At 32.9% G+C, this 25,588-nt stretch overlaps 6 protein-coding genes across 8 annotated transcripts; 5 read left to right on the plus strand and 1 right to left on the minus strand.

The window, feature by feature from the left end:
* The first annotated feature begins 154 nt into the window (after positions 1-154).
* On the plus strand, positions 155-4,797 carry LOC141717471 (uncharacterized). The gene is made up of 3 exons (XM_074519561.1): positions 155-496; positions 2,365-2,388; positions 4,262-4,797. The coding sequence occupies exons 1-3, from the start codon at positions 289-291 to the stop codon at positions 4,555-4,557; spliced, it is 528 nt and encodes a 175-aa protein (XP_074375662.1). The 5' UTR covers positions 155-288; the 3' UTR covers positions 4,558-4,797.
* Positions 4,798-8,149: 3,352 nt separating this feature from the next.
* Positions 8,150-9,235, plus strand: LOC141718169 (uncharacterized). Its single transcript, XM_074520548.1, has one exon. It carries the CDS (start codon positions 8,150-8,152, stop codon positions 9,233-9,235), a length of 1,086 nt encoding a protein of 361 aa, XP_074376649.1.
* A 1,078-nt stretch (positions 9,236-10,313) lies between these two features.
* On the plus strand, positions 10,314-10,724 carry LOC141718170 (ARS-binding protein 1-like). Its single transcript, XM_074520549.1, has one exon. It carries the CDS (start codon positions 10,314-10,316, stop codon positions 10,722-10,724), a length of 411 nt encoding a protein of 136 aa, XP_074376650.1.
* Positions 10,725-14,354: 3,630 nt separating this feature from the next.
* LOC141716602 (zinc finger protein 1-like) lies at positions 14,355-15,688 on the plus strand. Its single transcript, XM_074518789.1, has one exon. The coding sequence runs from the start codon at positions 14,824-14,826 to the stop codon at positions 15,571-15,573; it is 750 nt and encodes a 249-aa protein (XP_074374890.1). The 5' UTR covers positions 14,355-14,823; the 3' UTR covers positions 15,574-15,688.
* A 2,068-nt stretch (positions 15,689-17,756) lies between these two features.
* LOC141717472 (uncharacterized) lies at positions 17,757-22,698 on the minus strand. 3 transcript variants are annotated; one of them, XM_074519564.1, is made up of 5 exons: positions 22,573-22,688; positions 22,229-22,429; positions 19,119-19,168; positions 18,985-19,037; positions 17,757-18,488 (listed from the first exon to the last, which is right to left on the minus strand). In XM_074519564.1, exons 2-5 carry the CDS (start codon positions 22,318-22,320, stop codon positions 18,114-18,116), a joined length of 570 nt encoding a protein of 189 aa, XP_074375665.1. In that variant the 5' UTR covers positions 22,321-22,429; positions 22,573-22,688; the 3' UTR covers positions 17,757-18,113. The 3 variants fall into 3 exon arrangements, with proteins under 3 accessions (XP_074375665.1, XP_074375664.1, XP_074375663.1); XM_074519563.1 differs by having other exon boundaries at positions 22,229-22,698; XM_074519562.1 differs by lacking the exons at positions 22,229-22,429; positions 22,573-22,688 and adding an exon at positions 19,543-22,191.
* Positions 22,699-24,284: 1,586 nt separating this feature from the next.
* Positions 24,285-25,462, plus strand: LOC141717480 (deSI-like protein At4g17486). The gene is made up of 3 exons (XM_074519573.1): positions 24,285-24,618; positions 24,721-25,011; positions 25,094-25,462. Exons 1-3 carry the CDS (start codon positions 24,489-24,491, stop codon positions 25,336-25,338), a joined length of 666 nt encoding a protein of 221 aa, XP_074375674.1. The 5' UTR covers positions 24,285-24,488; the 3' UTR covers positions 25,339-25,462.
* Positions 25,463-25,588: the final 126 nt, after the last annotated feature.

Consider the following 25,588-nt stretch of genomic DNA (forward strand, 5'->3'; position numbering starts at 1 on the left):
ATCACACATTTTTATCTCGAAACAAATAATTTTTGAAAAAATAATTTTTTAATCTAATTATTTTTCAATTAATTAATTTCGACCATAAATGTTAAATATCTCTTGCACAACTAGACTAGATGTGAACTGTGAAGGCCTAACTCAGGTAAAAAAACACTCTGTACTTGAAAATAAAATAAAGATTTCAACTGAATTCAACACCGACATACATTTACTTACAAAGCTTGACCCAGTTAGAGATCTGATCTAAGTAAAAGTGGGTCATCGTTAAATCTTTCAGGCAGCTAAATGTCTCGCCGTGGTGGTTCAGCTAGTTGGGTAAGGACGTGTTTGGTTGTTTTTGCTACTGTTTCTGCTTTGTGTGTTTGTGGGCCTGCCCTTTACTCCAAATTCAAGAAAGATAGTCTTTCTTTTAAAGGAGTTACTTCTGGTTCTGCTTGTCCTGTTTGTGATTGTCATTGCCCTCCTCCTCTTTCTCTCCTCAAGATTGCTCCTGGTAATCTCTCTCTCTCTCTCAATCTCTCTCTCTATCTATCTCCCTCCCTCTCTCCCTCTCTCTCCCTCTCTCTCTCCCTCCCTCCCTCTCTCTCTCTCTCCCTGCCTCTCCCTCCCTCTCTCTTTCTCTCTCTCTCTCTCTCCTCTCTCTCTCTCTCGTGGGATTGGTGTAAATGTGGTATCTTGGTTGACCCTTTGACTTTTTATGTGCAGTGTTGTAGTTTAGTTGACTGTAATTGAATATCATTGATAAAGATTTGTGCTTTAATGTATGTTTGTTACTGCTATAAATGTGTTCAACTTGAAGTAGATTTTGGTTATGTTGATTTTTTTTTAGGATTTAAGGTTTAAGGGTAGGTTGAGTTGCGTTGTTGACCTAACTTGTATATATCAGTTATGATCATTTTGGATACATTATTTAGATGTTAACATAATTATGTTGCTAAAGCCCAAAAATCTTTGCTCTTCTTTAAAATTCTGTTTTTTGTTATCATGTATTATAGTGATCCTCCCTTGGAGCCTAAATTCGTGAGTTTTGTAGCAATTGCCCATGCCATTCTAAAATGTCCAAAGATTGTGTTTGAGATTCGGTATTCATTTCAAATGACATGAATTGAGTTATCAATTAGTTTTGTGGAATTGAATCAAATCTAAATTTAAATGCTTCTGAGAATCGTAAATGCCATTTTGACCAAAATCCAAATCCATCATTTGAAAAAATCCTAATATCCTAACATACTGTCAAGTAGTTCTTATGCTTCTTACTAACCAATACAAGTAAAGGAATCAGCTAACAAGTCCTTTGTCTGGGAAAATAATATGAACTGTTGGTTCAACCCTGGATGATACTCTTCCTGATCATGTAGGATGTTCAATTTTGTTAAGTAATTTAGCAAAGATATTTATAGATTAATATGCCCTTCGCTTTGTTACCCAGACTCTTCAACTGTGTTATTGTTGTATCTTGGGCATGGGTATGAAATCTGAGTCGGATTGTTTATTTAGAACCAAACACTTTAACCTCTTTAGCCAAACTTGAAAAGTAATATGAGGCCCCTAGACAATTTTTTTTTCAAATTATCCTTTACATTTCTTATTATCATATATTATTGTCGTCCATCTGATTTGTGGGTACGAGAGACTGTTTTTCCAAAGATACAAATTTTGAAAGTTTTATGTGTTGCATTTGCATTTTGAGTTCCCGCACTGGTGTCCAGTTCTAAATCCTCAACAGAGAACATGTTTTTAAAAATTAAAAAAAAAATGATGTTTGGTACTATACCCATGTTCGACTCCCACACCCAAGTTGGGGTTACATTCTTTTTTTCCTCCTGCTTCCTACATATATACTGATGACTAATATAGTTTTTTTATTCGCAGAAGTTGTTGATATAACTTACATTCTAATCTAGCTATTATCATTAGGACTTAACTAATATGTTATGAAGATGTACCTTTTTGGTTAAGTTTGGACCAGTAAGTGGTTCTTAATGTAAGTATAGTCTATATAAACTGCGCAGTCTAGGAAAATAGAAAATTGATGCATTCAGGAGAGATTACTAGGTATATGGAGACAGAAAACCTTTTAATGCTGCTACCGTGCTACGTCTCTCTGTTATCATGTTATCTTTACTCTTTATTTATATCATGATTTTCATAAATGACCAGATTGATTTTGAGGGAAAGATCTTTCATAAGATTCAGCTTTGGAAATTAGTTATTGAGGACAGATTCTAGATATAATTAATTGCAACTTCCATGTGTTTTGTGTTTCTAAAGGTTGTTTTTGTTATCAAATCATAAGATAGAAGTAAAATAAGATTTCCACATCGATCTTATATTAACTTTTTTTTTCTTATCACTTTTCAGGTCTGGTCAATCTATCTGTTCCAGGTAAAATTTCCACTGCATGAAATTAAGATTGCTCGTCCAAGCTCAGTTTGTAGTGAGCATCCCTATTTTAAACGATAAGTAATAAGTATTGGCTTATAGCTTATGTCTTTGCTTATAGCTTATGTCTTCGCTTTTAGCTTCGTCCGAAACTAGTTGACTGGATATCATTTGAGTCGCCGTGATTTGTCCTTATTCTTAGGAAGTCATGTCCCAAATGGAATATCTTACCAAATCTTAATGTTTTCGCGGTTTAACAAAATATTTATATGGATTACCTGTCTTAGATACATATCAGCCTCGGGCTTCATGTAAAACTAGGGTGGATGGATTTCGTTTAAACTGTGTATAAGAGTTTTATTACTCCCAAACAACTAAATGAGTGAATATTAGCTCTCGTTCATCACACACTTGCCACTTATTTGCATCTAAAGCTCAAGCGCAAATTTTACATGTAATTTTTTTATACACATAATTCTTCAAAATGACGAGAACATATGGAAGGTCAGATTTAGCATGATGGTCAAGTGTCTATTGATATCTGCTAGATCGCCGGTTCAAAACCCTAGGCCTTTTTACTAGGATCAATTTTTATTTTAGTGCAAGTTGGGTGGAATTGACTAGTTGACCTAACCTGTATATACGAGTTCTGATCCATTTAAAATTTTGAATATTATTATCCTATATTGTGCTGATACTCCTTGCAGTTATAATCATGCTGCAAATGAATTTGTGGTTTTTGTAGCAATTGCCTCTATCATTCAGATATATCCTTGATTATCGCGGGTTATGAACCCGTGATCCAGTGCATGTCAAAAGACACATGACCATCATGCTAAACTTAACTTTCATTTGTTATGTTCATCATTTGTCAAAAGATAAATACAAGTAAAATTTTCAGTTAAGCCTTATATGCAAATATGTGGCACTGGCAAGAGTGTGATGGATGGGAGCTAATATTCACTTAGTTGCCTGAGTAATACTTTTAGAGTCGATTTAAATGAAATTCATCCATTCTAACATTTAAAAAATTTGTAGGGAAGGCATCCAAGATTAGATCATGCTAAATCCTCACTTTGTCCTGTTCAAACTAGCATAATTGATTTATTTTATTCAAACAGAACAAAATTTTATTAACAATTCTAATTTACATTTTTACAAATTAAAAGAGGAGTTATTGATAGAATATATATATTTTCCTTATATAACAATTTTATTGTAATTTATGTATATAATTTGGATTTTGAAAGTCAATTTAACCAAAAAAAAATTCAAAGAAGCCAATTTGAGTTGGAGGGAGGTAGTATAAATCTTATAAGGATTAAAAATCCATGACTATAAGTTTTTCATGATTATTAATTTGAGCCGGCTGGTTGGTTATTAATGTCTTTTGTCTGTAAATTTCTATAGTTACGTTACATATGGTTCTGTGCCTCCAGCAATCTAGAAAAATTTGTGTGAGAGACGAATAGAATGAGTCCTCCAAAAATTTAGGAATGTCTTCTTTTTGCGTTATGTTCAGTACTGGTATGACCATTGTGTGTTTGTTCTTTAGTACTAGCATATTATACTGTAATAATCAGTACTCGTGGGTTGCGGAAACCTCTCTTTTGATGGGAAGTTTGGCACATCGGAAAGCTGATTACGGTATCTGATCTTGAATTTTAGAACAGTCAATGTAATTTTATTAGTGTTTTTTCAGATTCAGCGTCTCAGTAGGCATTATGCAACTATTATGGCTATATGGTGGCCTTTTAGTCATATCAGCTTTTTAATTGCAGAGTTTAATCTGCATTCTTTACACAAATGTCATTTGGAAACTTTCTAGTTTATATATTGTGTAATGGTTATATGCATATGGCTTGTGACTCTTCAGATTGTGGGAAGAATGATCCTGAACTGAATGAAGAGATGCAGAAACAGTTTGTTGACCTTCTAACTGAGGAGTTGAAGCTACAAGAGCTTGTTGGTGAGGAGAACATGCACCACATGAATATTACATTTGGAGAGGCACGGAGGCTGGCTTCACAGTATCAAAAGGAAGCTGAGAAGTGCAACACTGCCACAGAAACCTGCGAGCAGGCCAGGGAGCGGTCACAGGTACTGCTAACAAAAGAGAAGAAGGTGACTTCTATGTGGGAAAAGCGAGCGCGTCAACTTGGATGGGAATGAAATCAGTTCTCAAGCTTATGCAATCTTGGTACTTTTCCCACATCGTTTTCTCATTGTTAATGAAGAAGTTTTATCACGTAATAGTGGAATTAGTAGGAGAGCAAAAATGCTCGAAGATGTGTAGCCTTGTATCAACTAATATAAATCTCTTCTTTTTTGATGATTTTGGCCTGCTTTTACGTTACGATATACATGACAAATCTTAATTCGATATATATATTCAGTATCTTTTAGACATCATCTGATGTATTGGAATTTTACTTTCTTGGTCCAGTGTTCTGAATACTTGATTACATGGATGCAGTAATGCATTCATACAACAAGCTTTTTATCTGGTATTGACATTACATACCTAATCCTATAAATACATAAAAAAATTAGTAAGTGACTCGGTGTCCTTGATCATTACATGAATACAAAATTAACAAGTCAACATCACAATTTGTGTATAAACTAGTCTTTAACTCTCTTAGTTAGCTGACAGATTATGATTAAGACTACAATTATACTTTCCAAATAGTTAAGTTGACATAAAGAGAAACTTAAGCTTGAGTCTTATTGGTAGAGTATGGAATTGGATATATGTTCCTAATTAAAAAGTAGACTTTAAGGAGCCAAATTGTTATTATACATGTGAGTGCTAATTTCATACTATATTTCTAATCCTCTTGAGTTGATGAAAGCAAAGATAGTGACAGAAATACCTAAAAATCACTTTGTCCTTTTCTTATAAACTAGTTAATGAACATTTTGATTGGTACAGATTATAGACAGGAGATCTTAGAAGAGATTTTTGGGGCCAATGTAATTTTGATTAGACAAAGCCAGCCAAAGCCCACAAAAGAGAATCATCATTCAGAGTCTTGCCTTTTCCTTCCCACTGCCTATGCTGGACCCAACATAAACCTTCAATCTATCATTTTCTTTCTTCTTTTCATTAGTGCTGGTTTAAGTATTGATGCTTATCTGAAGTGCTTTCTTTTTCATAAATTGCATGATTATCAGTAGTTTTATATTCATAACAGTTCTTAACACTGCAAATCCTAGCTTATCTGGGGCATCTTGTTATCTTATGATTCTTATCTCATGTCAAGAATTCGTATTCAGTGAACAAGATTCGGACTAATGCATGGTAAATATCTCGTCTATATGCACCGTTGAATTCTTATTATTCGTAAAGAGTTTATTTTTGGGTTTGAATCCGTAACCTCGTCGATAACAAGAAACTAAGGAGTAGGGCTGTTCGCGAACAAGTTTGAGCTCGGTTCGTTAAGGCCTCGGTTCGGCTTGGTTCGTTAAGGGTTAGAACTCGAGTTCGAGCACAAAAATGTGTTCGTTAAGAAAACGAGCTTATGGCATGTTCGGCTTGGTTCGTGAACAACTCTACTAAGGAGGATGCATGGAATAAGAATGTGTAAAGATCATGTATCTTGTCAAAAGTGACAAATGAAATAATGACTAGAAGTTGAATGACTATTCATAGGAAAAAAACATCTGTGAATGCTTAAGATGCTTTTCTTTGCCTGTCTGAGAGAGCTTGTGGAATGAGGGCCATTTTTAACATAAGCTTCACTTCAACATCTACTTGTCGGCCACTGAATGAGAATTGGAAGTATGTGACTGGACTGTGTAACAGCTTCATTCTTGCGCGTCTGCATTTGCATTTTGGACATACTTTCCTCCCATGTGCCAACAAAACACACACCAGCTGATTGTTTGAACAACCTGTATCTATCTACTTCTAGTGCTTCTTCCCCAAACTTGAGTATTATCAGTCTTTTTGAGTTTCTGTTTAACTGCTTTCGGACAAGGGGGCCGGTCAGGTTCATACAATTGTTGCAACATACCATATCATGAAAAAAATGTGTATAATAGAAATTTTAGTGTGCATACCTGGCACGGCATGATATTCTGCTAACAATCATTTGGCCGTGAGTCCGTGACTATCCTCGGAAAAATATGTACCCCTCTTTTAAAAGGCTAATCAACTAACTTTTGTCTACAGGAAGCGAGGGTGATACCAGTAGAACAAAAGATCATCGGTATGTTTTGTCGTAATTTTCTTACGTTTTCAGAAAAATAATTAACAGAAACTATCACTAATATTGTACTATCAAGGATTAATATGAGTAATAATGGTATAAACATCATTTTATAAATTATTTTTTTTGCTAATTAATTACACACGCACACGCAGAAATCGAATTCCTGACCTCCCGCAAGGGGTACAAGAGCTCAACCACTGCACCACCACCTCATCTCGTTTTCTAGATTTTTAGAGTTGTACAATATTCAAAAGCTAAAACACCTTTTGTCAAAAGAAGCTTAACTTATTGACATAACAAAAACATGAGATCGCAAGTTAAGTTCATCTACCACTTTTAATTACCTCAAAAAAAGGGGTTTAGTAAAGGATCTCATCAATCTGATGTTTTCAACACATGCGTGCTCAGCCGCTGCGAATATTTATAAACTTTAATAGAAACTGACGTTCATGCCTAACATATGGATTACAAGAAAGTAATGTAGAAGTTGATTGATTATTACCATACATATGTCCATAACTTAAACAGGGTCCTAAAGAATAACTTTCGATGTTATCGAAATTTAAAATCATTTTCGACCTCTTGTTATCAAAGAGTTGCGAGGTGACATGCACATATAGTGGTAGTTTGATCAGACTCTCATATTAAAAATCATGAAAATACACTAGATAAGGCCGTATGTGAATTATCGCTTCAAGAAAAACGCGCGATGTTCAGAAATTACTCAGTTAGAAATATCTGTTTTTTATAGTGTACTAAGTATCTATTTCTAAAATAAATAAATTAGCGAGATACAGGGGCGGGCCCAGAATTAAGATATGACCTGGGCTAAATATTTTTCTTTGCAATTTACAGAACTGTTAGACTTATAGTTATACTTAGAGCATATGCACCCATGAGCCCCTTTGATTCATCAATTCATAGATTGAATTGATGGAGTTGATTACTATTTATGATAAGTTAATCATTTTGTTAGTTTTTATACACCCATACAACTCTATCAATTCATTGGTTACTATTCATCAAATAAATAATTATATTTTATATCATAATTTAAATTTATTTCTATTATTTAATGGTCCCACAATAATATCCAATTATAGATTGTTGGATAAATTTTAATTTTTGATAAGATTGTGGATAAATTTAGATTTTTGATAAGATTTTTGTTGAATCACGTAATGACACGTGTCTTGATTTAAATTTGTAGATAAAAAAATTGTCCATAAATAATATCATAATCTTCTGATTGTAGTATCTCAAAATCACTACAAATTTGTATCATAATGAATGCATTGAAAAGATTGTTGAATCAGAGGCAACAACACAATCAAGAAGAGTCTGAAATCATGAATATCATGCTGACCGAAGCGACAATGGTGATGGACTTCATCAATACTTCAGATTAAGCAGAAGGACGCGGCTCACGGCCTGGCAAATCTCCCAATCATCATAGACAAAGGATATCGAGAGGAAAAAATCTCATGGAAGATTATTTCGTTGATTGTCCAATATTCAGTGAGGACGACTTCCGTCGGAGGTATAGAATGCGTCCTCATGTTTTCAATTGCATCATGACAGGTCTTTGCACTCAAGATATCTACTGGAATCAAAAAGCAGATGCAATTGGATTATTGGGATTGCTACCTCAACAAAAAATAACTGCTGCATTACGAATGTTAGCTTACGGTGCAGCAGCTGACCAATGTGCTGAAATATATAGAATGGGAGAATCAACTATACTGGAGTGCATGAAAAAAATTTGTCAGCAAGTGGCAGGACTCTTTGGTGAAGAGTACCTTCGTGCTCCAACACCTGCAGATTTAAGAAGGCTTCTAGCTAGGGGCAAACAAAGGGGATTTCCATGTATGATTGGAAGTATCGATTGTATGCATTGGGAGTGGAAGAATTGTCCAAGCGGATGGGGTGGGGCTTATAGTGGCCGAAAAGGACGCCCTACTATCATTCTAGAGGCAGTCGCTTCCTATGACACTTGGGTGTGGCACGCTTTTTTCGGTGTGCCTGGAGCTCAAAATGATATTAACGTTCTAGGTCAGTCTCCCATGTTTGATAAAGTCATCGCAGGAAATAGCCCAACAGTGGTATTTCAAGTCAATGGTAAAAGATACAACAATGTTTATTATCTTGCTGATGGGATTTATCCTAGGTATTCAACATTTGTACAAACCATATCAAATCCTGCTACACAATCACAAAAGTTGTTTGCTAAGAAACAGGAGGCATATCGCAGAGATGTAGAGAGGTGTTTTGGTATCTTGCAATCTCAATGGGCTATTCTTCGTCACGGTGCTCGGATGCATAGGCGTTCCACACTTAGAATTATCATGATGACTTGCATCATATTGCATAACATGATAGTTGAGGATGAATTTGTGGAAGATGAATTCGTAGAGTATGTTGAAGAAGATCTAATGAATCCATCAGCATCACAAGTTTATGATGGACCGGTAGATTGTAATGGAGTTCGAATTTCTTTTGCACCAGTACAAAGACATGGAAGAAATCAACAAGCATTTTGGGATCGTATTGAGAACTTGGAATCAGCTTACATTCATACAATGCTTCAAAATGATTTGGTGGAGCACAACTGGGCAATAGAAGCCAATCAATAGTTATAGTTGCCAAATTATTATCTTTTGAAATGTACGACTTGACAAATTGAATAAATAGAGTACATAATTGAACAACTAAATCTAATCCTCACGAATTCGCCCCCATATTTGGTGTGAGTCAAGAGCAACTTTTGAACGAGGTTCGGCATGAGGATTCTCGGGAGTGTCACACCAATTTTTTGCATAATCCTCATGAATTCGCCCCCATAAATTATTTCTATTTGAATATCGACCGGTGATCGGATCAACAGATTGTCGAGCCCACGAAACACATAATTGTAAATCTTCTGAAAGGAACCAATTAGTACCCATAATATGTATAAAAATATGAAAGAAAATGAGATTGAAAAGTTAAGAATATGAGTACTATAAAATTTTGTGTAAAAAATGAATACAAAAGAGGTCATATTTATAAGTAAAAATATTACCGTTAATAATTAGAACGTTATATATCTAAACGTTAATATTACTGTTTGTAGCCGTTGTAGCTGTCTGATTATTTTACCTACTTTAATTATGTAAATGAGGCGGGCCCCATCAACTGATGCCCATCATTTACTCCTTTAATTATTAAAGTTTGTATTGATGAATCAAAGTTCCTTTAACAATTGATGGTTCAATATACAGTAAAACCTCTATAAATTAATATAGTTGGGACCCGAGAATTCTATTAATTTAGAGAGGTATTAATTAATCGATAAATTAATAATTATTAATTTATAGAGAATTCTCGGTAGCAAACAAAATTAACTTTTGATTAAATTTTTATTCACATAAATTTAAATAAAATGAATTGTACAATTTATATTTTATACTTAATTCAATTAATTCAATGTATATGAATTTAGAAAGTCAATGTAATGTACAATATATTAGATTCAAAGTCCATTAGTGTATAAGTTAAATTCATTGTATTTTACATAGAAAATATTCAATGTATATTAGGAAAATTCAAAGTACATGAATTAATTTAATTCATTGTATTTTACATAGAAAGTATTCAATGTATGTGTAGTCATAAAATATATTATATATACTGTATATACTAGATTGGGGGAAAAATTATACAAACAAAACAATGGCTTCTCATCTAAAAGGTGTCACAAAATCAACAATGACGGATGAAGCAAGAAAAGCATTATGTGAATATAAAAGAGAAAATTCATCATGCACTCAAAAAGATCTCCAGTTGTGGCTCGAGAATAAGTTTCATCTAAAAGTTAGTCAAGGTACAATATCAAATACACTGAAAAGGTCAGCAGACTATCTTGCAGCTAATTACTTGGAGAAAAGAAAAGATATTAAGCGACATAAACCAGCAAAATATCCAGATATGGAGAAGGTTCTCTATGAATGGTTTCTCCAGTACCAAGATCGTGTTAATATGACAGGAGAGCTAATTTTAGAGAAGGCAAAAGAGACCATGAAAATTTTATACCCTCAACAAGATCAGGAGCACACTTTTTCTCCCAACAATAAGGAAGATTAGGGATGAGCTTCATGTTGATTTAAATTATATGAAAAAGCAAACTACAATTGAATCATATTTTACAAAGATGTAATAGTTATATTTTTATGAATATAAGGAAATTATTAATTTATAGTTTTGTTGGGACCATATTTTTATACAGGGTTTTCAAAAAAATTATTATCTTATTATCTTATCGAAATTGATCATTTTTTGAACTGACCCAAGTCGGGACCGGACAAAATTATTAATTTAGAGAGATTATTAATTAATCGAATATTAATTTACAGAGGTTTTACTGTAATATGGGGTGCATGTGATTACTCTATCAATTCATTAATACAATCAATAAATCAACTAAAAACATTGTTGCGGTGCATATGCTCTTAGAGCATTCACATCCGATTACCTTTCTCATCCCTATTTTTCTTCCTGCATCCTATATCCCATTTGTTTCCCATATTCTCTATTTTTTTCTTTTCATTGTTAACTACAAATATCAACTTCACACCTGGCCTTCATTTGAGATGCCGTGTATACAGTTTGCCCCTAAATATGGGAATTTACTTTTAACTGCTAAAATTATTCTTCATTTGAAGTCCGGGAGGGGTGTGTAAATGGGAACCTGATATGAATGCTCCTAGGAGGGCACATCAGGGCACATCAGCAAAACATTGTTAAATAGTTTATTAATACTTAACTAGACCTGACTCGATAATTTGGGCATCGTTGATGGAAAATTTGTTCAACTAATGATGTTGTGACAAACACAATCATAATTTAGACAAAATAAATATATTAATAAACTGTTAGGTATAAAGAGATCTTCAGTTACATAACTCATATATTTCAATTTTTTTGAAATTATAACACTAGTTATATAAATTTATCATTACCTAAAAAATTATTATTGTAATATTAAATATATTATTAGCTCATGATTCGAGTTTCTCAAATTGAAAATTATAAAATTTTCTTTTTTTTACCTGATTATAAATAAGCTTATTTACTTTTCAATATTTTTAATAGTATCTACTGGTCACTTGTTAGTAAAATTCAAAATATTAGGCCCTAACATTTTTATTTTGCTCTAACTAGCCATTAAATAAATAAGTTTAGTAACTAGTAATATATTAATATGTCAACACGTAATTAATCATAACTGACTCTCTCAATTAATTTAGTTTATTATTACACTTTTTTTCGAGAAAATGATGATTTTTTAGTTTAAAGGAAAAAAGATGGTAATAACTTCATTTGAAAATAAAGACCTGAAAATAAAATTACATGGGGTTGAAAAATATTTCTTGCTAGCTATTATTGGTGATTTTGAGGGTAATTTTTTTTTCACCGGGACTACAGCCCACCCTAGCCCTTGTTAAGGTCCGCCCCTGACGAGATAATGAATATTCGTTCTAAAAATGTAAAGACGAATACGAATAAAATTCAAAAATGGAACTACTCAGTCAGAAATATCCGTTTCTTCTTGTAGTGCACTTATAAGTATCTATTTCTAAGATAAATAAGCTGACGAGATAATGAGTATTTGTTCTAAAAATTTCAAGTCCAGTAAGAATCAGATTCAGAAATGACTTAAAACAATGAAAGATAAACGTTTACCGCGTGACATATCTGATTACAATAATATACATGTACAATAATATGTAACTGAAATGAAACCATAATGTCTGATGATGTGAGTCCTCTCTAGGAAATTGAAGAAGTGATTGAAGAGGAAACTTCTTTGTCAAAAACAATTGAAGAGGAAACTTCATTACTTGATTACGTTAAAGCTTGATAGCTATCTATTGAGTATGTAAGATGACCTAACAACTAGTAATCCTAATTTAAACTACTTATATAAAAAATTACTCCATCCGTCTCTACTGACACTCTTCTTTTTGCACGTATTTTAACATGCATAATTAAGGTACTTAGAAATAATATATTATATAAAATATAAAAAAATTGAAATATATTATTTCTAAGTACCTGATCCGAAATATTTAAATGCAAGAAAAAATGGTTAAATTTTTTAGACGGAAGAAATACTATAATAATATAGTGCTTGGTTGTAGCCCCGCCTCTCGCCGCGATATAATATGTTATAGAAATCATTTTGTGTTTGTTGTGACATCTATGTTTGATGCTCACATCACAAACATACAAAAGTTCCAAAAAACTCTCAACTGCATGAACAATAAAAGCTCTGTTGACTAAGTAGCAGAGTATATGTGTTTTTTCTTATTTCTTTGAAGAATTTTAGGTAAGTGACGACACTACTAAAGTTGATGCAAAGAATAACTAAGCACATTATCTGAGCAGGTGAAATTGGGATTTGATTTACTCTCTCCGTTTTATTTTAACCGTCTCTGGTCTCCCAGTTTATTGAACACATCTCGAATTGCATTGATCTCATAGTAAAATTTATAATTTTAAAATTTAACAAAAAAAATTTAAAATTATTATTTTAACCATTCGATCAAAATACTTAAAAATAAGTACAGAAAAATCAAACCACTATTAAAAAGACAGATAAATAATTCGCTTAAATACGATTTACCTGGATTCACGTGGTTTGCAATCTATCGCGTGAGCCGTAAGGATTATTCAGTGCGCAATCTACGATAAAAAAAATACTTTGACATCACAATTTAACGGTAAGTTCAATGTAACAAAGCTTATGTTTACACGTTTGTGAATATTGGGCCGGATGTATGACTAAAAATTATAGCAAGACTAAGAGTGAAAAGCTAAAAAATAATTCCAATTAGAACCGATCTTACCCCCTTAATTAAGTCAAAAAAATGGTACTTTTTGACAATTAGTAGTGTTTGTTCATGTGCAAACTTAGAAAACGTATAAGAAGCCGGAGCTAATATTTTCATATCCGACAACATTATGTAAAGTGAATGGAAATTAGGTTAGAAGAAGAAAATTATGTACCTTTACTATTAATAAGAGGGTCCTAATCCTTAGAAGCGATTTTTTGTATTAATAAATTTTCGCCGATAAATTTGAAAATTAAATTTTTATGAATGTAAAATACGCTTAAAATATCGATTTTTGACTTGTCGCAAAAAATTATAATGAATGACGGTTACTAACAATCGATTATTTGGACCGGTTTCACGGGAGAAGTTGTGTTATGATACAGTTGATTATTCTTCTTTATTGTGTACGGACAGCGTTGGAAAAATCCCTGATTTAACCGATTAATCCCCTGCAAAAAACTTGACCGATTCGAAATTTGAAATCCGATTAATATTTACGAAACTTTCTTTTATTAAATATATATATATATATAATTATTTATTAAAATTAAAATACTATATTAATTAAAATATAAATATATATAGAAATTATGATATAATGAATATATATTTGTTAATAAATAACTAATATAATCATAATAATATATTAAATATAATTTAATATTACAATAATACCTTCGATAAATCCTTCCGATTAATCCCTGATTTTCAATTTATCTCAAATCGGTGATTCGACCGATCTTCACCAATTTCCGATTTTTAAAATATTGTGTATAGACGAAGAAACCAAAATACTAAAAGTTTTCTTTAAACAAAATTCCAAAGTAAACATAAATAAATAAAATAATGGGGTATGGACAGAGGCAGATGAAGACTGTCTCCCTCTCTTTACTTGAGTTGTTACTTAAATAAGACCCTGTAACTGTAAACTCTCTCCTCCCTTTTATACTAATCAAACACCATATATATTCCATCTAGCCCTTCTCTTTTTATTATAATTTCTCCAAGCTTTGAGTCTTATTTGATCAAATTAGTATTTATCATTCAGTTCCCACAATCAAGCTGGAAAGTTGAATATTTATCCTCAACTTCTCCAAATCAATCATGAGTTCCCCAGTATCAAAGCCTTGTGATCATCAACATCAACAAAAGTAATTCAACATATCATACAGTTTCTCGGAAAACTAGTTCTCGTTTGAGTTTGACCCTCTATATATTATCGTTCGATCAACTATACAGTTTCACAGTTTTTCGAAAAATCAGTTCTCATTTGAGTCGGACCCTATATATATTATCGTTCGATCTTAACTATAATTGGATCAAAGTTATACAAGCTTCACATCCAAATGGAGAGTCAAAGAGAAGGTAAACCAGGAGTTCAAGATTTGCAAAAACTTGGTCATGATCATAAACAACATAAAATCCCTAATCTTTTGCTAGATCTAAACCTGTCAAGCTGCAGCCAAGTTCAAGATTTGGATCAACAAGACTCAGCGAGGCATCAAAATGATCAGCTCAATCTCATTAACTACCTAGATGCAGATAATGATCCAACAAATAATAACACGTCCGAGCCACGAGTCTTTTCGTGCAATTACTGTCAAAGAAAATTTTACAGCTCACAAGCTCTTGGAGGCCACCAAAATGCTCACAAAAGAGAAAGAACTATAGCGAAACGACGACAAAGAATCGGATTCATGGACTCATCATCATCTTCATTCATGGATCAAAACCCTAGCATTGCTTCTCTACCTTTGCATGGCTCATTTAACAGGTCACTTGGAATTAAGGTTCATTCTATGATCCATAAACCTAGTCATGTAACTTATAATTTCTCTTCAAATGCCTATGGAGGGAAGCCTTTTGATCAACAGCCTGCTATTGGCCGGCTTTCGCAACCACCGGAGAATAATAATTATCAGTTAGCAGCACCGCCGCCGTCTAGCGGCGGTGCTGCTAGGTTTGATAGTGTGTGGAAATTTTCTGCAGGAGCTGATGGTGGCAGAGGTTATAATAGGTGTGATAGTGGTAGTCTTTTGAAAAAGACAAATCATCAAGATGATTTTCAAAAGCTAGACTTGTCTCTTAAACTTTGAATTATTAGTTTTTAGACTATCATTTTGTTACAATAATTTTTCCTCTAGCTCTTTGTGTAATTGTTCACTTGATCTTTTGTATTTTTGAATGCCAAGATCCTCTACCTATTTCATACTCCCTCCGTCCACCCGATTCTTTACATCGGAACATGAGATTGTCACGTATTTCAAGATTACCGGAAAACATGATTTTCTAAATAATTTTAAATATTTTTTTCTTTTATATAAAAATATAATATTTTAAACTTTTATACAGAATTTTTTTTTAATTTTTTTTATAAAACTATATTTTATAATAGTCTTAAAATACGTACCAAGTATGAGCAAAAAATGTGTAAAAAAATCCATTAACACGGAGGGAGTAATAATTTTTAATATTGAATTTACATAATTTTTGAGTAATTATATGCGTGTGCGTTCTCGTTCCCAACAACCAATGAATGTAATTATGTGTTCGAGACTAAATTTAATACGGAAATCGATGTAAATACAGGAGATCGTGCAAGTCTATCTATATTTAACACATGTTTGACATTTCTAATTTCGAAAGTTTAAATTAAGTTTTATGACATAGTTGGGTTTAATTGGTCAGAAATTTCAGATGACGAACGAAACTATGGTGTTACAGTTCCATTTTTATTTAATCTATTTTGTTGATTTAGTTAGATCTTCTTTAAAATTGATATGAATATGAAATATTGTTTATAGTCTCCGACAGATCCATCTAATTAAAATAATATTTAGTATTTTGTCTTGTTCCTCCGAATCTAGTAAAGGATTTAAGTGACAGTGATAACATGCAAGATCGAATTACAAAATTTAGTTACATACTTTGAGAAAATGATTAACTATTAATGGTGTTTAGCTACACGATAATGTGCACAGACCATAAATTCAATAATTTAATTGGTCATGCCTGCCGGGTAATATAATATTACCCCTTAGTTCCGGTGAATTGTTATCGTTTCTGAGAGATTGTCCGGTACATATTTTAAGATGAATATAAAATATAATTCTATAACTTTTTTTTAAGAAAAAATCTGAATAAAAATAGAATGTTTAAACTTTTATTTTTTAAAAAAAATTAAAAAAAGTTATCGAACTATATTTTCTATTCATCTTAAAATGCATGTCAGACACTCTCTTAAAAACGATAACAATTTGGAGGGATGGAGAGAGTATTATTTTTTCCGTGAGAAATACTAGAATTTCTAAATTCGTTAACAGTTTTTATATACTAAGTTGTCGTCATAATATTGACTTTTTTCTCGTAAATAAGATAATTCTTCATGCATGTATATATATTTCTCTGATAAAAATATACGTTATATGTTATTTAAATATATTTGAGGTACGTAACATTACTATTTTCTCGTGTATAGTTTTGCTACATTATTGAATGTGTGTAGCAAGGTGTTGATGCATTTAAATGGCTAGGAACTAATTAGGATATATGCTAGGAAAATTATGTTTGACCCACTTGTAGGTTCATGTATGTACTGAGAAAATCATGCTTGACCCTCCATTAAGTTAATTGTCAGTCATGTTCTTTATCTATTACAGTACCTGATCATTTTCTGAGGAAATTAGGGTAAAGTAGGAAACATAAATGTTACTCCCTCAGTCCCATATTACATTTCCTATATTGACTTTTTACGCTGTTCATGTTACATTTCCTATATTTGTTACATTTCCTATATTTACTTTTACGCTGTTAATGCTAAGCGATTGACTACTAATTTACGTCTAATCTATAAAATCAAATATAATCTTGAGTGATCTTGTTCAATTCGTATTAATGAGTACTTTAATACAATGAAGTTTTTATATTTAATACTAATACAAAATTAAAGATATTAACGATCAAAAGTGTGCATTGACAAACGTGTTCAACACAAATAGGAAACGTTTTTAGGGACGGAGGGAGTATTGTTGATGAACAATGCATCTGCAGTTGCCCTAAAAGGGAAGTGTTAAGAAAAGCAACCAAGTTAAGTTCATTAACTTTGGGCCCCTGTGGTTGTGGGATTTTGGGCCAATGCTGAGATACCCAAAGCTTTTATGAGAATGTAAAGAGTACAGTGAGGGAATGTATTTTGGTCTTTGGATTCACCAAAATCTAAAAAATCACATCCACAAAAGAGACTTCTTTTCTAAATTTATAAGAGCAGAACATGAACATGAAGAAGCACAAGCACATCTGTATTTATATATAGCCGAAATCGGATTCTTCTTATACAGCAGTGATCACATGTCATTTGACACACAAACTTTAAACTGGGACACCTTGTACAACTACGGGCACTTGTGTAGTCTTAACAAAAAATGTGCTAAAAAGTGTAATTGATTTCTGGAAACGCACGCGGATGCTTCATCATTTAAGATTCTCGTACACTGCAGAATAAATATCTACAATCCAGAACACCTGATCATGTTGAGACTTTCATCTTCTTCTAACCAGCCTAAATTGGTCAATTTGCATCTGGAGTAAATCCATGCTAGCACAAAAAACTTTCAAAATTTAAGCTTTACCTTATTGCCTATCTTTCAGGACCTTTATCTTGAGTTGCTTCCTGATTTTGTAGGGATGCATCAGTGATTGCCACTGAGCCGCTTCCCTCCTGTTGACCTGAACCCTGTCTCGTTTCCTTCTTTGTCTGATCTTCCGGTGCAGAATTACTTGCTACTGGTGGTTGTTTTGTTCCATCTCCATCTTGTTTTTTGGTTACTGTGCTGTCTAATTCTTTCTTTGACCCTGTCACCACAATTTCCTTTATAGCTTCTTCCAGTTTACCCAGCCTTGCTTTTACCTCCCGCAGCTCCGGGTCAGATTTTGATTCTTGTTCTTCAGCAGCCTTTAGTAAAAGTTCTTTTTCCTTTGCTTCCTCTTCAGCTTTTTTCTTTACCTCCAATTCCTGAGATGAAACAATAATTAGTTAATTAAGCGAAAGACAAAATTCTGAAAACGCGGAAATCTTAAGGATGAAGGATAATTATAAAGTCGGCATGAGAACAAGGAAATTAATTTATTTTTATAAAAAAAACATCTTTGACCACAATATATCAGATGTGTATCTAGTCCATCTCTCACAGAACCAAGAACAGAGAGTCCAATATTAGGCGATGGTTGTCTCTCAGAAAGTGATGGAAAATAAGATTATATGTTTTGCAATACATTTGCTCTGGAGCATGCGAGTAGAAACTCTAATAATAAGTTAAGGATATATGAAAACCTGAGATCTTTGTAATTTGAAGCGTCAGACATGAAGAGAGGAAATATTTTAAGACAAATTTGGACTACAGAATTACAATTTCGAAGCACCCGGCGTATCAATATTTGACCTACAAGAATATTACATAGTATCATAGCAAAAAACTGCATATGTATATAACAATGAAAAGCTTTTGTACCCCCTCCATTCTTCTAATTTCATAGCGAGCATATTGAGCCGTAAGATATACAGCTGTGACAGGAAACAACAGCCAAGTTAGCAGCAACAAGATATAATAAATAGTATGAAATATAGGACACTCATTAAAGATACCAAGTGAAGGAAGGCAGACAAAGAAGAGCTGGACCAGATGAAAATCAAGCCTGAAAATAATGTAAGATAGACTAAGTTGTAATAACAGCTTATATGTCAAGGGGAAAAGCAAAAGTAAAAAGTAGACGAAGAATCATGATTCTTACAACACGTCCATGTAAAAGAATGTCATGCTACAACCTGAATAACAAAATTTTGACGTGTTTGATAAATTGCAATATTGTGGATTCATGAACCAACAGTTTGGCTGTTATGTACTCAGTCTTATGTAGCATATCGGTGGCCAAAAGTGGACACTAGATAGAGATAGTCGTTATTATATAAAATTTATAATTTTAGATTGACATTTTAAATATCACTATATCAGTAGCTATGAATTCATCAGAATTTTAAGTTGGACATAGGAAGTTGGATTGGAAGAAACCTCAGGAATAGCATTGGACCACCAGTACACCAGAACATAGTATAACCTTCTATCAACCAGGTAACACAAGGGAGTACAACCAAATTTGCTCCAAGTTTTTGCACCCGCCATACTTCCTTTGACGGATCCTTCTGGTAGGAGCCGCAATTGCAGGTGACATGCAACCTGATTAACCCTCTTAATGCTTTCAAAACAAACACTTCCTCAAGAACAAAACTAAAAAAATCCCTCATAAGTCCCGTATCTTTATAAACTATCCCGCATAGATCATGAACCATCAGATTTTACAAGTATCGATAAGGGACAAACCAGTCACAGTACATTCTTGCAGAGACAGTGGCATAATAGAAGTAGCTATCAATGCAGAATTGCTTAACATAAAGGGACTAGGATTTTACTATACTCGGATATCTAAGGCTAGATTAAAAGTTTTCTGTTTTCTAAAGGAAGATGCCTGTAGGAGAATGTGCAACAATCAGTAAACCATGTCCAATTCAACTCTATTAATGTACTTTTACACCAAAATGGTGTAAAAATTCACTCCAACCCTTCTCTAAAAGTTAAGCCATTTTGGTGTGACGCCAAATATGGTGCAAACCAGAATTTGGTATAACGTTTAGATTTTTTCAAATTCCAACATTACCCTTGCACTCGTTAGGTAAAACAATTCATACCTTCTATGTTGCAACAAATTTATTACTATGCTAAGGCCCATCCCAAACCATATGATACTTTAACTTATGTCAGGAGGCCCAGGCCCAAAGTACCAAATGGAAAATGAAAGCGTAGCAGGAGGGTATAGTGGTAACTGAACAAAGAGACGATGTACTGGGGATTATATTACTGGGGGAAGGGTACTAGGGTTTTATGCATACGTTAGTAGTAAGTGTGGCCTGGAGACTCTCACCTCTCGAAGTGTGAGAAATACTATTGTAATCGAGTTACTATTAAGCTGCAGTCCTTGTGATTGTTCATCTGAGTTTGCTATTATTGAAAGCGTGTTCTATCCATTCTGTAGCATACTACTGTGCTTTTAATAAAATAAGATTTGAAGTACAATAATTTCTTTTGGTGTAAGATTAGGTGTGAATTGGTTGGAAATGATTTGGAGTATAGTGTGGCTTTACACCATTTTGGTGTAAAAATTACACCAAAATAGTATAATGCGTCGGAAATAAGAGGGATGGTGAAACTGAAACATTATCACATTTGATTACATACAGATTACAGGTCAACAGATCATCAAGCATGCGATGAAGAAAAATTAATTAAAATATCAATCAATTATTCTTTAGACTAATATGTAATAGTATGATTTAACTATTATACCACTATGAATATTCTAGAATTATGGAACAATTATGTTATCTTTTTCCGGGATTAGACAATAATTTTTAGCATTTGAGTTTGAGCAATAGTATTTTTTTCATCATAAGTATGGTTGTAATTTTCATTTTAATACAATGCTGATTATTATAAAATATAAAATCATGATTTAATTGTCATTTTGAAAGCTTTTGTCTTACTGATACACTTAAATTTTTTTGAAAACCTAATTCTATTTCTCTGTTTTCTTAACAGTCCAAGAGTCAAGACTGTCTAGGTTCATTAGCAAATAACAAACTAAAGCAGTAAATTTGATTAATTAACAAGACATCTGGTACTTGGCCTCACGAGTCACGACTAGCAAATTGTTTGCAATAAAACAAGATAAATAACTAAAAAACCTTGGAAGGGATAAGATTCACGAAAAGGTAACAATTAAATAGCTTCTGGACAAGAAATTTGTGTATATAATTAAAGAACATATACTCGTTTTGACCTTGAAGATGAAGGCTAAAGAGAAGAATGACAAGAGATCGATTAAAGGAGATCATCGTGTTGCACCCTATCAGCTTATAGGACTTTGTGGCATATAAACTATATAGGATAAAAGACTATCATATATTGAATCCAATCAGTCCTAGTGTCCTACAGTGGCATTTCTTCTAACACTACGCAAATGGTTGTTATGCATATAAAGCATGAAGAATTCAAGTTATGAGAGTGGAGAAAGATAAAAAATACCCAAGTTTAAGCAACATGATACAAGGGAGGCATAATAGTGACATGTTAACACAAACTTAAATAGTGAAGAATTGGATCATAGTTCACATATTGCACATATACAACTTGACTCAGACAACATTACCTCTTCCACTTATATCTATCGAACTGAACAGTGTACTCTTGACTTCAGCTTTTCTAAGAAAATGAGCTTAGATTAAAGGAGGCATATCGGCTAAGGCACTCAAATGCCCTTTTTTACAGGATGTATACAATCTACAATAATCGAAGTCATTGGAACTTAAAACTTTCTCAAAGTTGGAGGTTCAGGGTGGTTGTATTTGAGAGCAAAGTAAGCCTATTATAGTAGTAATACTAGACGGTGTAGTGAAAAAGTTGATTGACAGTAGTGAACCTTAAAATGCATTAGTCTGAATATAGAACAAGAAGCAATATGTTACTTCGAGAGATTCTTAGTCTATCGATTTCTTTAGCATCCGAAACAATATTATAAATACGCAAGCAATAAAGTTTGGCGTCTACATTAACAATGCATCATCGCCGCTAATAAAAATTTGCACACATTACGTAAAAAATGATAGATAAATAAGAAACAAAGAAAACAAAGAAAACAAAATACCCGAATTTCTTTTTCGGGGCAGAAAATGCAATTTTAGCAGCAGTCATGAAATCGAGATTGTCGAGCTGCTTGTAAGCTTCATAATGACTCATTGACCCATCATTATTAATCTTAGGTTGACCATCATTCTTATTATTGTTGTTTGGTTTGATAGAGTTACAATATGTTCTTGTTTTGCTGCTTTGAGGCAATGCTCTCAACCTGTTTGATAAAATGCCCCACAGAACATCTCTCTTGTTAAACACTCTCTGCATTTCTAGTTGCAACTTAGATTTAAAACCAAGATTATGGTTTGAGAAACAGCAAAGACATAGTAAAAACTAGTTAAGAATGTTTGTTATTACAGTTGAAGAAGACACACTTGAGATCAAGCTTCATGAAGCTATGATCCGACCCGAGTAGAGTGTCTAATTTTGAAACTACGGGCTTTTTGATTTTTGCGGGCTTATGTGAGATGCCCTTTTTGTATTTGGGCTTCTGAATACCGCGGGAACATGGATTAAGAGCATCTCCAGTCCTAAAATATAAAATACTTGATTATAATAATCGGTTATTATCATTTTGTAAAATTTTAGCCAAGGGATTTAATGTATACTTCAATGATATTTTCTAAATTTTGATTATGTAAAATTATATTTAAGGGTTTTTTGGTTGTTCAAATAAAGCCAACTAAAAATTGTTGTCTAAATTTTTTGCCAAGGGAATATAAGGTTGGAGTGCAATTTTTTATACATATTATCTAAAAGTGCCACATACTTGACCATGTAGATTGTTTAGCTATGGGTTTTATCGCATTGGAGATACACTAAAAGCATCTCTGGTATTTTGGTTATAATGGCCCGCTAAATTGATAGAATACTAGTCACTTAAAATTTAGAAATTGTATTTCAGCGGGTTGACTATAATAGTTAGTTATATTTAAAAAATGGTATGTGATTATTATTTTTGTTTGTTATAAATAGAATTTTTTATTTTAACATGGTAACCAATTTAGCATATTACTACGGGTCTCAGAAGTTCAACAAATATGACTAACATCACTCGGCTATCTAAAGTTTTAGCTAATTATTTTGTATTATCCAATGGCACAATTTTTTTTAATAAATATGGCCAATTCTTGATGTTGGCTACAGACCTGTAAGAAACCTGTAAAAAGATTTCTAATCAATTATTATCATATTGAAATAATATATTCTATTTATAACAATATAAAATTTTAATAAAATACTATTTTTAAATATAGCTAACCAATATAGTCAATACCATTGAAGTATAATTTTTTACGGGTTCAACAAATTTTACATATTATCCCGCGAATTGTAATAAATTTTACAATTTATTACATGTACATTAAAACATTAATAATGTAATTAGTTTTTATCAACTAAAACCGCGAATTGATACTCACTCAGTTTCAGAATAAATGTTAACTTTTTTAAAAACACATATTAAGAAAAATGTTGATAAATTAATTATATTAATTGTTGACTTTAATATGTGGAATAAAGTTAATCTTGAAAATAAAAATAAGACACATGAATTATAATTGATTTTGAAAATATAAATTTATATTAAAAGTTGAAGTGTACAATAAATTGAATCAAAATTTATTTTAAAGGTGGACATCTATTATAAATCGGGGTGAGTTTATACTATTCTGAATTGCATATTACTTTTGACTTTAAACTATTTTTAAATTTCACTGAAATTTAATGTCAGAAATATTTTAAGCTCATCACTTGGAAAGTTTCGTTGTCAAATGATTGTATAATTAATAACGAATCACAATAATTATTACTGATTACGATTTTCGCTACTCTCAAAATTATCAAAGAAAAGTCGTAATAATCAATGACGGACAATGACAAATAAACAACGGATAATATTTTTAGTTTATATGTAATTATATTTTTTTTTACATAGAAAACCCGCATCCGCTGATGCGTACTAATTCAGGTTTTTAAATTACCTGGAGATAATAGTGTCAGATTCGATACATAAACCAGCAGACAAGTACTCCAGCAGGAGTATCATAAACCAAAATTAAAGCCAACAAACACCACCACCATATCTCATAATTAGCTTAGTACGTTACTTTTTGCTGCTACTATTTCAAAATGATCAACATTCTACTTGTTAGATTTATGAGTAGTGTGTTTCACACAGCTCATTCCACCTCTTTACACACCTCTGCTTCTTCCATTCCTTCATCCTAACTTGCAAACCAGGTTTCTTGTTTTTTTCCAAATTTTTCGGAAAAATGCTGTGTACCAGGGATCGAAAAAGTAGGGATGGATCGTTCCCGGTTCACCTGAATGTTTATGATCTCACCTCTGTTAATGGCTATGCTTATTGGCTTGGCCTCGGAGCCTATCACTCTGCCGTTCAAGGTCCTGGAGAACGAAAATAATCTTGTTTTTTTTATCACTCTCTATCATTTTCTGCTGTTTTTTGTTCAAACTAATTTTTTTTGTTGTGATTGCATCAATCAGTTCACGGGATTGAGTATGCATTTGGAGCGCATGAGTATTCTACGTCGGGGATTTTTGAAGGTGAACCGAAGAAATGCCAGGAGTTTACGTTTAGGAAATCGATTTTGATCGGATGGACAGACATGAACTTTGAAGATGTGAAAAGAGTGATGGAAGAGGAACTTGCTAGTGTCTATATAGGAACTGCATATAATCTCATCACCAAGAATTGCAACCATTTTTGCAACGACGCTTGCATTAAACTCACAGGGAACCCTATCCCTAGCTGGGTAAATCGACTGGCCAGAATAGGTAACTTTTGCTTCATAAAGTACGAGAAGTCGAGAATTATCAAGTTTTTTACCTTGATTATTTGTTGATGAATGGTTTGCAGGCTTCTTCTGCAACTGCATCATTCCAGCACGCTTGAAATCCGCAAAAATTGGAAGAGGTGGAGCTGAAGTGGTCTGCGATGAAGAGGAGGAAGAGAACAAACTCGTAAATCCATCACATGATTACTTAACTTCCACATCAAGTTCATCTTCATCTTCGTCTTCCAGCTCTCCTACAAGAGATGAGAGCACCAGAATTTCTTCGCCGCCGCTGCCTCCATTGGTTCTTCCTTCTCCATCTTCATAGTACCTGTTTAAAATGTACTCTCTCCTGCACATTTTCTCCACTATTTCTTTTATTTGATTCTTTCCTTGTGATTGCATAATGCTTACTACTTTATAAGATGCCTTGGCTAAACAGATTTTTCCTACTTTGATTCCAAAGATACTGTTCTTTTGCTCTTTACTTTTTCGAACATGCAGGGCATAGCTGTAAATGATAAAAATTAAAAAGCATCGGAACACATCGCATTTTTACAGATTCTTGTAATCCCGAA

Source organism: Apium graveolens, chromosome 4 (genome assembly GCF_009905375.1).
Source record: "Apium graveolens cultivar Ventura chromosome 4, ASM990537v1, whole genome shotgun sequence".
Taxonomy (NCBI): Eukaryota; Viridiplantae; Streptophyta; class Magnoliopsida; order Apiales; family Apiaceae; genus Apium; species Apium graveolens.

What these genes read in the sequence shown, in the direction of transcription:
- LOC141717471 (XM_074519561.1), top strand. Translation starts at nt 289, where the DNA reads ATGTCTCGCCGTGGTGGTTCAGCTAGTTGGGTAAGGACGTGTTTGGTT. An exon ending in TCTCCTCAAGATTGCTCCTG is followed by an intron (nt 497 to 2,364) that starts GTAATCTCTCTC and finishes ATCACTTTTCAG; the next exon opens with GTCTGGTCAATCTATCTGTT. An exon ending in GGTCAATCTATCTGTTCCAG is followed by an intron (nt 2,389 to 4,261) that starts GTAAAATTTCCA and finishes GTGACTCTTCAG; the next exon opens with ATTGTGGGAAGAATGATCCT.
- LOC141718169 (XM_074520548.1), top strand. Translation starts at nt 8,150, where the DNA reads ATGCGTCCTCATGTTTTCAATTGCATCATGACAGGTCTTTGCACTCAA.
- LOC141718170 (XM_074520549.1), top strand. Translation starts at nt 10,314, where the DNA reads ATGGCTTCTCATCTAAAAGGTGTCACAAAATCAACAATGACGGATGAA.
- LOC141716602 (XM_074518789.1), top strand. Translation starts at nt 14,824, where the DNA reads ATGGAGAGTCAAAGAGAAGGTAAACCAGGAGTTCAAGATTTGCAAAAA.
- LOC141717472 (XM_074519562.1), bottom strand. Translation starts at nt 19,820, where the DNA reads ATGGTTCATGATCTATGCGGGATAGTTTATAAAGATACGGGACTTATG. An exon ending in GGTCCAATGCTATTCCTGAG is followed by an intron (nt 19,169 to 19,542) that starts GTTTCTTCCAAT and finishes CATTATTTTCAG; the next exon opens with GCTTGATTTTCATCTGGTCC. An exon ending in AAATTAGAAGAATGGAGGGG is followed by an intron (nt 18,489 to 18,984) that starts GTACAAAAGCTT and finishes GTTTCATCTCAG; the next exon opens with GAATTGGAGGTAAAGAAAAA.
- LOC141717480 (XM_074519573.1), top strand. Translation starts at nt 24,489, where the DNA reads ATGCTGTGTACCAGGGATCGAAAAAGTAGGGATGGATCGTTCCCGGTT. An exon ending in CTATCACTCTGCCGTTCAAG is followed by an intron (nt 24,619 to 24,720) that starts GTCCTGGAGAAC and finishes TGCATCAATCAG; the next exon opens with TTCACGGGATTGAGTATGCA. An exon ending in AAATCGACTGGCCAGAATAG is followed by an intron (nt 25,012 to 25,093) that starts GTAACTTTTGCT and finishes AATGGTTTGCAG; the next exon opens with GCTTCTTCTGCAACTGCATC.